The following is a 13,291-nucleotide window of genomic DNA, read 5'->3' on the forward strand; positions in this document are numbered from 1 at the left end:
GCATCTTCAGGTGAAATCTTTGGAAACAGAAAAGATAGCATCATAAACACTACTCAGACTGACTTGAGATTTATACGCCACAAATTAGTGCTTTATATCCCGACAGAATCTGTGTTGTAATTTCCTGCGACTGATTTGAGGGTACGACATGTATTTTTTGAAGGAAAAGAAGAAATCTTTCTACTGTTCTAAGGTCTGAGCCAACTGCACGCTCTACAAAGATGGAGCAGTTTGAGATCAATGGAACTATGCGGTGGCCTCTCTTACGCTGCACATGACCTGCTTTCGTGGTCGGAGCCATCAATGGAGGGACTTTTCGTCCTTTGTGTCATGCTGCAGAGTGAAGCCTGCGAAGGAGGCTATACTAGAGAAAAATCCAAATCATCGCCGAAGAAATTTTCTTTCCCATCTCCAGCTGAAAGACTACTTTAATGGAACGCTGCAAGGATCCTTTGACCAATCAAACAGTAGTACAGGGCTTACTACTTGGCCCGAAGAACCAACCTCAATGACCATGGAACTTTGTCGCGGCATGGTTATCTCCTGCTGCTGGAGCATGATTTGTTTCACTGTCAGAGAACTTTGTATGATTCATCCATCAAAATCAAAGATCTCAGAATAGGAAGTGCCTCTTTCTTTCGAATCCATCAACTTATCCGCATTGCCTGCACTAATAACTCCGTGAGTAATAATTCTCCCATCTCTCTGGGGTGTAGAACACTTGACGAATTCAATGGTTCTGCTGTTCCTGGAGACCGACGGATAAGCCAGTGGGAGTTGGTCATCTCCGCGGCTTGGGCCCGGCCGAAACGGGGCGGTGCCTGACCGGGGTTCGGCAGCGCTCGATGGGTCCGGAAAACCAAACGGCCGAGGTGGAGCAAAGCGGCATGGTGGGGAGTGTGGCGCTGTCTGGAGGAGGAAGATGACAATTGCATTAAATGTTCGATGATGTCTTCGCGCGGGCATGTGTGGTCCAGTGGACCGCATGGGCCACCCATCCCCCACATGTCCATGTTCTTGATTTGTCCTTCCATCTGTGCGCTGTGTGTGCTTGTGAGTCCAATATTTGCCTGCGATGCAGAGTTGGGACTTCTGCCATCATATGAAATGACGGTGAATCCATAGGTTGACGATGTACAATCACAGTGACGCTAAATAATGCATATAGAAGAAGACGTGTTCTAACCATGGAATAATGCACTCGTGCATGTCGTCTGCTGGCCGAGAGTCTGGCAATTGCCCATCCCCACTGCTGAAAGCTTCTGTGACCAAAAGAGACAGGCCTTAAATGCCTTCACACTCCGGAACAGTACCAGGAGCCGAAGACCACTCAGCAGAGAGGTTAAGATGTCAAATCGTACGTCCGTCTGAGGATGGGTTTGGAGTGATGAGGAGTCGGGACTGCTCATGAGACATTGAACGATTCCACTATTTAGATTCGAGCGTTGAATGGTCGGCAAAGTGCATTATAGATGAACAATCCGCAGTTTGTCTGTCCCAAACTGATTGAATTCTGCAGGTCACTTCAAGTCTTCAACTGCCGACCTATAGTTGGATGTGACGAAGGGAAGGCTGTCGCTGTACATGGTCTCTCTGCGGAACATAGCTGCACCGGCCACCTGCACAGCAGCGCTGCCAGTGGTCCAAACTCTGATCGCTGCTGTTGCTGTCGACAAGGAAGGAAGGAACGACCGAATCCGTGAACAGGATATCAGAAATGTGCGTTCATGGAGGAGCAAGTAAGCCGGAGCACCATCCTTGTTCTTATACGCATTGAGACAAGCAGTTCATGTGCGTTGATGGTAACATCTTGAGATTGCTCGAGTGAGAAGTCGATCGTACATGACACGGCACTCCAAATAGGAGAAGACATGAGAAGCTAAAATCCCCTGACGACTTGCATGGCCCGAAAGGGTTTGATCCGAACTGGAACGGGACCTGTAAACCGATGGGCCTGTGGATTGGGCTTCCGGGTTATGCCACCGGGCTTGGAGCAGGCCACCGTGCGTCGCCGCAAGACCACGGCCGATCCATCACGGTACCTCGGAAACCCATGTACGTGGCTGTATCACTCACAGCCACGATAAAATCACATCGATCAGCTGCTGGTCATCGTTAACGCATTGCAAACTCGTCACGTTAGCTGTAAGTTTATATGGAATATGCTAGGAAGAAATATGTGGGGATCGAGAAGAAATGATTAATTAAATTTTTATTGATAATTAAGTATGAATTTATATATACAAAAAATAATAATATTATTATTATTAAATATAAAGTATCCTTTAAATTATTTTATAGCATAGAAAATTATGTTGAGATCATGATTAATCATGATAATTTATTATTATAATTTTTATGATTTAAAATCATGATGATATATAATTAAAATACTAATAGAATCATTATAATCTTATTATAATTTATTTTTAATAATATATTTTCTAATATGCTCTCGTAAGATGGTGCTTCCATCGAAGATATCGATCTTAGACCGAAGTAGAAGGAATTGTTGGCGAGACGAAGATTTGGTAAGAGCATCAGAAGATAAGACATGAGAGATATGTAGCTCACCATTTTAAACTTTGCCATGAACAAAATGAAATTTGATAGCTATGTGCTTTATTTGAGAGTGAAATACAGGATTAGCACATTGATATATTGTCCCGATATTATCATAATATATAGATAGAGGATCATATATTCTGACAAATAGTTCATATAGCAATAATTGAATCCAACAACATCTAGTAGTTGTAGAAACATTCACTCGATATTCAGTCTCCTTAAAAAATCTTACAACAAAGTATTGTTTCTTGGAACTCCAAAAGATTGCATTGTGATCCAGAAATATAATATAAGTACTAGTAGATATCCCGTCATCCTTATTGCATGCCTAATCGATATTTAAAAATACATGAATCAATAGAGAAGTATACTTTCGGAGAAATAAGTCATGATCTGCCCTTTAAATCCTAAAGAAGATATTTAACAATTGTTCAATGATTGAAAATAGACTTGTACATAAATTGAGATAATTTATTCATAGCATATGCAATGTTCAAACGAGTAAATGTCAAAACAATAGACCGCCAACAATTAGACGATAATCAGTAGCTTCGTTGAGTTAAGCATTATCAAATAGGATAAGAGAAACACCGGTAAAGATTGGCTTAGCAAAAAGTATTGACTTTAAGCATTTTGGTGCTATCAAGAAAGTCATAAATATACTTATGTTGAGAATGAAATAGATCATTTGTCATATGGATTACTTGAACGCCAACAAAAATAATTGAGTGACCTAAAATCTTCGATAGAAAACTTATTTTCAAGCTATTGAATAAACTAATTATTTATTATTGGTTTATTATAGTAATAATTAAGTCATCCACATAAACTAGAAAAAAATGATTATGTCTAATTGAGAATAAATGAATAACGAATTATCAAATTAAGAATTATGAAATCTAACTTAGATTAAATGTATTCGAAGTTGATGATACCAAGATTACTTGAGACCATAAAGAGCTATACATAACTTATAAATATATTGAGGAATATTATAATCAATAAGACCTAGAGATGGCCACATAAATATATTATAAAAAATATGACTATAAAAAAATGTATTATTCACTATTAACTTTCGAAGTATCTCCTTGTTAGACAAAGCAAGACATAAAATAATATGAATTGTTGTTGGTATCATAACTAGACTAAATATATCATGGTACTTAAAGTTTAGACGTTGATGGAATCCCTTTATAATAATTTACTTTATACTTATTAATGGATCCATCATGATTTTGTTTGATGCGAAAAACCCAGTTGCACCCTATAAGGTTTTAACGCGGATGGGATGAGACTTAATCCCATGTACCATTCCATAATAAATTATTATATTATTCATATATTGTTGCTCATTATTCGAAAATTTTTAAAGCTTGGTTAATAGTAGAAGGCTCAAAAATAAAATTTTAAGATTATTTTATAAAAATAATAAATATTTATTTAGTTTAAATGCTAGTCATAGGTACTCTGCAAGCCAATCACATGAGTGATGACACATATGACACGTTATGTAATTTTTTTACTTATTATTATTGGTATTTTCTCATTTTATGTCACATGTTGTATATTTTATGATGTCTATAGATTTATACAATATGAATCAGATCGTGAGATCATAATAATAAGACTAATTCACTTTTAAACATAAATTCTAAATAATTTTAATTGTATATTACTTGAGATGGATATTGAAATAACCGAATAGATTTGTATGTTATATACCCTTGTGGGCATAGGTTCCAGATAGGCTATCTACGATAGTGGGTTTCAAAACATTAATGCAGCGTAATAGTTCATATATTACTAGCTATTGGTTATCTCCGTGCTGCTCATAATTCACTGAGCATCTTAAAACTCTTCTATTTTATGGTTATTAAAATTTTCTACTGTGCTCTGATACCACTAACTAAAATTTTATTGATAATGAGTATGAATATATATATATATATATATATATATATATATATATATATATATATATATATATGTTAAGATTATGATCTTCATTATCGATAGAATTATGATAATATATTATCATAATTTTTATGATTTAGAATCATGATAACATAGTATCAAAATATTGAAAAGATCATACTAATCTTATCCTAATTTATTTTTTTCAATAATATTTTTTTAATATGATTCTTTTTTTATTCTTGTAGTGCATTAATCACAACTATCTTGACATATGAAGGCTCTTTTTCAGCCAAAAAAGAACACTTCGTTCTTTTTCTTATATCTCATAAAGATATTTAACTTTTTCATTCTTCCACGATTGAGGTTATTATCTTTTAAACTACAAAAATAATAATGCATGCCAAAGAGGGTTTTCATCTCGTCCTCCTTCAATAAAAAAAAAACTTCTTCTCTCTTAAAATGACAGTAACTATCATTAAAGAGAATAAACATGAAAAATTTTTATCTATATTTTATTATTTATCTTATAGGTAAAATTCTAAACCCGATTATGAGAGCGAGACGAGGCAATAGGGCGTGATCAAATTCATTCATTCATTTGACATTCTATAGTCGGATTGTTCGAGTGTCGAGATGAATCTAATTGATTCTATCCATTACCACATGGATACATGATAAATTGTAATAGTTGTCATTAGTAGATGATTTCTAGTAATAATCCTATACCCTAAAGTTATGTTTAAGATCTCTGTTTTTCATAAGTTAGCATGTGAACTATAATATTTCTAATTTTATATTTAAAATTAGTTATGAGAAAAAAAATAAAAAGTAAGTAGAAAAAAAAGATAAAAACAACTGTCCAGTTTACACAAGCACTAAAAGAAAGATTGTTTGGTAAGACAAATTTAGAGCATATTTTATCTATAAATATAAACCATAATTTATTTGATTAGATTTGATATAAATGCATAGTGTTTCTTAATTATTATTTTGCTCTTAGTACTTGATAAAGGACTAGAAGATTATGATGAAACATCAATTTAGTTTTTCTTCCTTATGGATGAGTGATGGGTTTTCTTTTATAATATGACTCCATAATTCTCAGATATGCAGATTTGTTATAGATTAATCGATAATCTTCATATTAACATCTCATTTCTTTATTGTTATCTTAAAAAAAATATCATTTTATCAAGAGCTCCAATCTTGTGTTCCTAGTTAAAATCAATAAACATGTGTTTTATCTATTTATAATTGTAACACTTCTTATTTTTTAAAAATTCTGTAAGGATCTATTTATAATGTAGGGACCTAAATATAAATATTAAAAATATGATATGATTTGTGAAAGGTTCATATTAGATTTTAACAAAAAAAAAAAAAAAAAAGACATGTATCACTAGGTTTCTAAGGAGGGTGTTACTTTGTATATTAGTTGTCACATTGAAATTCTTATATTAGTTGAATCAAATGCTTTTAAATGAGAAACTTAATACTACAATATAAGTTTGAGAAGAGAAAGAAAAATTAAAGTAGCGGAAGAAAAAACTTTGTCATAACTAATATTATAGATTGGGGGAGAAAATTTTGATAGTCACTTTGTATAATAAAACATAAATGATATATATTTTTTTTCCGATAGTATAATTTTCTATTTTATTTTTCATCAGCCACGCCGCCACTGGCCGTTGAGTGCGTAAGCAATAAAATCCATCTCTGATCTCAAACAGAATTCGTCTTCAAATAAAATAAAATTTAATTTTAAAAATATTTTTTCTTCGGAGAACGTGTCTTCGGTTAGCCGCCTGTCGGACCCACCGAGCGGGCCAGTCTTCCTGACGAGGTAAGTAGACGGGTGACGCACTGGCGGGTGGAAAAACAATCTCGTTAATAATAGTCAAAGAGAAGGAGAGGTCCACGAGGAAACCAACGCGGCGTGGAGAGGTGTGGTGAGCCGTGACGTGTACGGTTCAGATTGAAATATGTCGGTTTTAAAATTAGATCGCCTCCGCTCGCGTCCTTTCGTCGTTTCCCTAATCTTCCCTTTCCGCCGACGGGTCGCAGCTCCCGCTTCTCTGCCTCCCCTCGCGAGCTCTATCGCCGCGGTCTTCTCGCGGATCTCACCCGAAGGGCCGAAATATCCGTGGATCGATCGCCCTCTTGATCGATTATCCTCTCCGAGCGCTTCAGAACGAGCTCGGATCCGCCTGAAACGGCGGCCTCGCACCGCGGAATCGAAACCTAGAAAACATCGGTCGAGAATTTTAACCCTAGGAGCAGTGCGATCGACGGATCCGTAGTCCAGAGGAACTCCCGTGACGCCGTGGGAGTCCAGGGCCGCCTGCCTTATGCGCGTCTCCGGTACCAATCGATTCTTCTTGAACCCAAGCGAGAAGGAAACCCTAGCGCGAATGGCGACGGATTGCCCCCGCGGAGGTCGTGCCGCGGATGGGGAGACGTCCGACGGCGACTCGTCGCAGTCGCTGGAGGAGATCTCGGCCGAGGATTTCAAGCAGGAAGCCAGGGCCGGAAGATCCAGTGTCTTCATGGGTTACCCCATGTCCAAGAACTATGGCCCCAGTCTCTATAGCTTTGCGTGGGCTCAGGCCGTGCGGAACAAGCCTCTGGGTCTGGATTTAACGCTGACGAGAGCCGGTGATCTCGCCGTGAAGAATGACTCCGGAGTTAAGCCAGAAAAGGAGGAAGCTTGTGATGTGATTATAGAGGATAGCAGTCAGGAAGATGACAGTGCAATGGAGAAGGAGGAAGGGGAATTGGAGGAAGGGGAGGTCGACTTTGGGTCAGAACCGATGATGGTTGATGAAGCGACTGATGTTTCTTCAGATAAACATGAGAACGAGCCAGAAAAGAAGGAATCAGATGGGGAAGAGTCCCAAGGCTTCGATGATTTTGATCGGCGTGTGAGCTTAATTCTGGAAGAGCTAGAGATGATAACCATGGAAGAGGCTGAGGCGTAAGTTCGAGAATTTGAAGAACCTTCAAGAAGAAAGAACTATAATGTGACACCAGTGAAATAAATTTTGCAGTAAAAAGCATCAGAAATTAAAAACAAAACTTAAAATTTGCATCTAAAAGATGGATGCAACATTGTGTTGCATACGTATCAGTGAATCTTTTAAGCTTTTGGGTGATGGGAAAACCCATTTTGATGTTAATTTTGTCTCATGTAGATCCTTTGAAGGTGTATGTGCACGTCTGCGTAAATCTTTTGAAGACTTGAAGCCGATGTTTACAGGGATAGAGAGTTCAGATACCGTGCTGCATGCTGTTGTTCAACAGGCTGTCATGGGGATCCAAACAACTTATTCTGTAAGAAAAACAAAAAAAACTTTGTTTTCAATTCTTGAGTAGTTGTTATAATTCTAGTTGTTGAAATATAACCTGATACTGGTATTTCTGTGGCAGGCGCTTGATTCTTTTGCAATACAGAAGGAGCAGAATAAGCAATTGCTGTTGAGGTTAGATCTCTTATAAGTTCTCCTGTCAATTGTGACCACTGGATGTCATTAACTAAATTTAACTCTGTCGAATCTGGTGTAGGTTGCTGATTCACATAAAGAACCAGTATTATACCCTGTTAACTCCTGAACAAGTGAGAGAGGTCTGTAAATAATTCCATATATTTTAGTTAAAGTCATTGTTGATGGAGTTCAGTTAAATCTTGAGTCATTCTTCTGCTTCAACAGATCGACACCCTGGTGAACTCATTAGTGTTTCAGGAGGATCATGATAAAGAGAAAGAACAGCATGGTGATGGTTTGGTTTGTTTGGAGATGCCATGTAGGGCTTCAAAAACAGTTAATTTGCCCAATTTGGAGTTCCCCACACCCTCTAGAAATAGAGTGGAGTTTAGTCCATTGTTGGATCTTCATGCTGATTATGATGCAGACAGTCTTCCTTCACCTACTCGAGAGAACTTGCCACAATTTTCTATCCCAAAGCCCATTGGTCTTGGAATGCTGCCAGTTGTATCTTCTCAGCCAAGAACTGCCAAAAATGAAGAAGCTGAAGAGGCCACATTACATCCATATGTAACTGATGCCCTCAAGGCTGTCTCATGCTACCAACAGAGATATGGCAGTACTTCCTTTCTGTCAATTAATCGACTTCCAAGCCCAACTCCCTCAGAGGAGGGTGACAAAGATGATGATTCCCATGAAGAAGCATCCAGTTCTTCTGTTGTTAGTAATGCCGAAACTGCTTGCACGATTCAAAATCAGGCCGTAAAGTCTAGTAGCACTGCAGCCTGTTCAAATAGCTCGGCTGGAGATCAACCATATCCTGTCAAGCTGGTTGGACAGGTTGGCTCTGGATCAAAATCATCTGCAAAACCTGCATTGAAGCGCAGAGATCCAAGGCTTAAGCTCATGAATAATGAAGTCAGAGGCCCTTCAGTGGGAGATAAGGGTATCGACTCTAATGCCCTTGATAACCGGCTTGTGGGAGGATCTATGAATACAAGGAAGCACAAATCAGTCGATGAGCCTGTAACTGGGGACCATAAAATGAAAAGGCAGAAAAATGGTTTTACGGGCTCCAGAGATATGCAGATGACATCAGGGAGAGGTGGGTGGCTAGAAGACAGCAGTATCCCCCAACCAAGTGACAGGAATCAAATAAATGAAAATTTTCAGGTCGAGGTTAGAAAACCGGGAAGTGGAGAAGTTGGTTCTGGTAAAAAATCTGATTCTAATATGAATTTCAGCATGTTGAATGGACTTATACCGAATCCTTCGGGTAATCTTCCAAATACTCTTTCTTTGCCTCCCTTGCTGAAGGCTGTAAATCCAACAATATTTGTGCAGCTACTTCAAATGGAACAACACAGATTAGCAGCAGAGAATCATCAGATAGTTACTGCTTCAACAAGTGATGTGACAAATGTTTCAAAAGTTAATGGATTACCTGGAGCAGTTTCTTCAGTAAATTCTACTCCACTTAAGTCCCAAGAAGTTGGACAGAATCATCTAGGAATGTCTCAGATTCCTTCTCAGTCAGCTTCCGTGGTGAGGCTTAGGATTTAATCATCTGTTCTGTCACATGCTCCAGACTTTTGTTAATAGTTGCTATATTTGATCGACCTTTTCCCTTTTACTGTCTTTTAATCTGTTCCTACTGATAGCCACTCTGAAGTCTTGACATGCTGCATGCAGTAGTTTCCCAAGGACTCTCATTATACAACTTAATTGATCTAAGGACTGAGAATCTTGATTTCTGCCATGTGATAGAATATTTTGGATACCTTGGTAGTCTATTGAATATTGATAATGTCTAAAGCTTCATGCCTTCTTAGATTTTGCTTGCTTTGTCTTTTTCATGCAATTGTGGTTTCATCCTTTGATTTTGCTTTCTGAATAACCATCCATGATTACTTTTTTGTATATGTTTACAGAGCTCTCAAAACGATGTTGGAAGGATTCGCATGAAACCTCGTGATCCTCGCCGTGCTCTCCATAACAATATGGTTCAGATGAAAAACGTCATTGTATCTGAACAGAACAAAATAAATGAGGCTATCCCTGGTCCTCAGAGCAGCATGGGACATTCAACTGCCAGAGAACCAGGAGAGCAGGCACAGGCCAGTGTTTTGGCTACTCAATTTGTTCCCCAACCCAATATGTCTCGGCAGTTAACCAAGAATCTTGGTAATATTGTGTCTAGTTCCCAATTGGCTGCCACTTCCCAAGCAGTTCCTCAATATATTCCAAGTAAAGCTAATCAGGTGAATGTAAGGCCTGCGTCAGCAGAGTTGAATGATTCAAAGACTCTGGTTTCTGAAGCAACTGCAAAAGGTGTTTCTCAATCAGTTAACGCTTGGGGAGATGTAGATCATTTCCTTGATGGGTATAATGACGAACAAAGAGCAGCTATCCAAAAAGAGAGAGCGAGAAGGATTGCAGAACAGAATAAAATGTTTGCCGCTAGGAAGCTTTGTCTTGTTCTTGATTTGGACCACACTCTGCTTAATTCAGCTAAGGTAAAATATAAAATTTCAAATCTTGGTTTCTGCACAAACTGACTAGGTGCATATACATAGTGGCTTGCTGAAATGGACACCATCTCTTTAGTTTGTAGAAGTAGATCCAGTTCATGAAGAGATTTTGAGAAGAAAAGAAGAGCAAGACATGGAGAAGCCACAACGACATCTTTTCTGCTTCCATCACATGGGAATGTGGACAAAATTGAGGCCAGGCATCTGGAATTTTTTGGATAAGGTTTACTTTTAATGAAAAGAAATTTGCTACTAATGTTCCCTAGATTTTAGCAGTGGTTTCAACTGTTTATATTTTGAAGTAAATTCATTGGATTCTTGTAGGCTAGCAAGCTCTACGAACTACATCTATATACCATGGGAAACAAGTTGTATGCTACTGAGATGGCAAAAGTTCTTGATCCAACTGGGACTTTGTTTTCTGGGCGTGTCATCTCAAGGGGTGATGATGCTGATACTGTTGATGGCGATGAAAGGGTTCCCAAAAGCAAGGATCTAGATGGGGTTCTGGGTATGGAATCTGCTGTGGTGATTATTGATGACTCTCTGAGGGTCTGGCCGCTTAACAAACTCAACTTGATTGTCGTCGAGAGGTATTGACAGTCCTCTTTATTAACTTATTAGCATGTTAAGGTTAAAAATTGAACCTGATGTTAATGTCGTAATTTCATATTTTCATTGCAGATATACTTACTTCCCCAGTAGTAGACGCCAATTTGGACTTCTTGGGCCTTCACTTCTCGAAATTGATCACGATGAGAGGCCAGAGGATGGGACTCTGGCTTCTTCATTGGCAGTAAGCATTTCCCAGCATTTGAGTGTTGAAAGATTTAGTTCTCTCGGTTTCCTCATTATAATACCTTGCTTTCTTTTTTGACCAGGTCATCGAACGAATTCACCAAAATTTCTTCTCACATCACTCCCTAAAAGATGTTGATGTTAGAAATATACTTGCAGCCGAGCAACGGAAGATTCTTGCTGGCTGTCGTATAGTTTTCAGCCGGGTCTTCCCAGTTGGGGAAGCAAATCCACATCTGCACCCACTGTGGCAGACAGCTGAGCAGTTTGGTGCAATCTGCACTAACCAGATTGATGAACAGGTTACTCATGTCGTTGCCAATTCTCTTGGAACCGACAAGGTATCTAATTTCTCTAACCTCTTTCCCGCGCTCAGGAACTTTGCCTGTCTAACCCAAGATATAATGACATGAGAAAGAGATTGTGTTTTAGATGTTACATCCAGTTTCTCATTGGTTTATGGATCTCAGGTGAATTGGGCTCTATCCACCGGAAGATTTGTTGTTCATCCTGGCTGGTGAGAAATGCCTCTTTCAGAAATTTCATTTTAACACATGCTTCCGGTAACCTGGCAACATTGAGCAACCAGAGTTGACTTGTGCCCTATTGCAAGCTCTCGTAGCTATTATGATCGTTTTCTTCTCAAAGTAGTTTGTGGACTAATACAAATGTCTGTTGAACAGGGTAGAAGCCTCAGCTCTTCTCTATCGGCGGGCGAACGAGCACGACTTCGCGGTTAAAACCATGACATGATCCACTCATCATACCAACTCAGAAACCCCACCCTTGACCCATGTTAACCGGCAACTTCTGAATTGAGGCAGTTAACTAATGACGAAGAAAGTCATCGCAAAGCACACATCTAATTAACCTTGGCCCCCAATGATGATGCAGGAACACCATGAATCCATCAGACGAAACTTTGGTAGGGAATGTGAGGCAGAATGAGAAAGGTGTGTCCGAAGCTGGTTAGGTTGTTAATTCATGTCTGGAAGAAGGGTTAAGATGGTTCTTATAATCGGCAACTCATCACACGATAAGTGGTTAAATCCCCAGACCAGCTTTACCGTCAGTCTGTGAAGTCAAATCTCATATGGAAACCAAACATTCTTAGTTGGAAGGAGCAGTTTTGGAAGGCACGGAGACTCTGTGATTGCTTAACTGGGCCCGGTGTCGTTAATTTTTGGGTAGGCTTTAAGCACCGGAAAACCCTAAATTTACCCCTCTGAGGACCATCCGATAAGGTTACGGATCCATACCCGCATAAACAAGAAGTAAGCATATGCCTTGTTGACTGTTCCACTTGACGTCGATGTTAAAACAAATATCTAGATTTTGTTCGGAAAGCAAAGATGTTTGACCGTATGACCTTTGTTTCCCTTACAGAAATTAAATTCCAATTGGGTTTTTATGAATGTTTTACATACAGTAAATTATAGATTACGATACACCCACTTGTGAATTGATACGACCTCCCCTTGTTTCTGGTTCAAACAAAACATAATATGGTTAATTGTGATAAATAAATAAAGAAAAAAACCCCTTCACTGTTCGAATTTTAATGAATAATGGTTAATTTTCGCATTAATAGCAATATTTATAACTCAGGTCCTACATTTCCCATGTAGGCGTTAGGTAACTCTATTTATGTCGCATGGCACTGGACTGTGGATGCACGTGGCCTAAACGTGCCCTATGTGCTAAGTTGGCGTATGCTAACGCGGCGTTGGTGTCACGTTAGTATTATGGGAAGGGAAGAGTTGACCCATGTTGGTCAAAACGCTCCTTAAAGTAATTAAGGTTGATATAGTTGTAACATAATCTGGTTGAGAATTACAACTAACTATTTAGATGAATTTTGTCATATAGATGCATGGAATCGTGACCAAAGTTATAAAGCCATTAGGTTGGCTATTCAAGGACTATAATGACATATATATATGATATGATGATCAAAATCATAAACCTTTTAGATGGAAACGTTCTTTTTCT

At 38.6% G+C, this 13,291-nt stretch overlaps 1 protein-coding gene across 1 annotated transcript; it reads left to right on the forward strand.

Annotated features, from left to right (window-relative positions):
• The first annotated feature begins 6,525 nt into the window (after positions 1–6,525).
• LOC135651771 (RNA polymerase II C-terminal domain phosphatase-like 3) lies at positions 6,526–12,664 on the forward strand. The gene is made up of 12 exons (XM_065172184.1): positions 6,526–7,462; positions 7,680–7,818; positions 7,915–7,967; positions 8,050–8,110; positions 8,196–9,515; positions 9,902–10,486; positions 10,578–10,724; positions 10,826–11,094; positions 11,186–11,297; positions 11,383–11,640; positions 11,770–11,816; positions 11,983–12,664. The coding sequence occupies exons 1-12, from the start codon at positions 6,837–6,839 to the stop codon at positions 12,050–12,052; spliced, it is 3,687 nt and encodes a 1,228-aa protein (XP_065028256.1). The 5' UTR covers positions 6,526–6,836; the 3' UTR covers positions 12,053–12,664.
• The last annotated feature ends 627 nt before the right edge of the window (positions 12,665–13,291 follow it).

This window comes from Musa acuminata, chromosome BXJ3-10 (assembly GCF_036884655.1).
Source record: "Musa acuminata AAA Group cultivar baxijiao chromosome BXJ3-10, Cavendish_Baxijiao_AAA, whole genome shotgun sequence".
Lineage (NCBI taxonomy): Eukaryota > Viridiplantae > Streptophyta > Magnoliopsida > Zingiberales > Musaceae > Musa > Musa acuminata.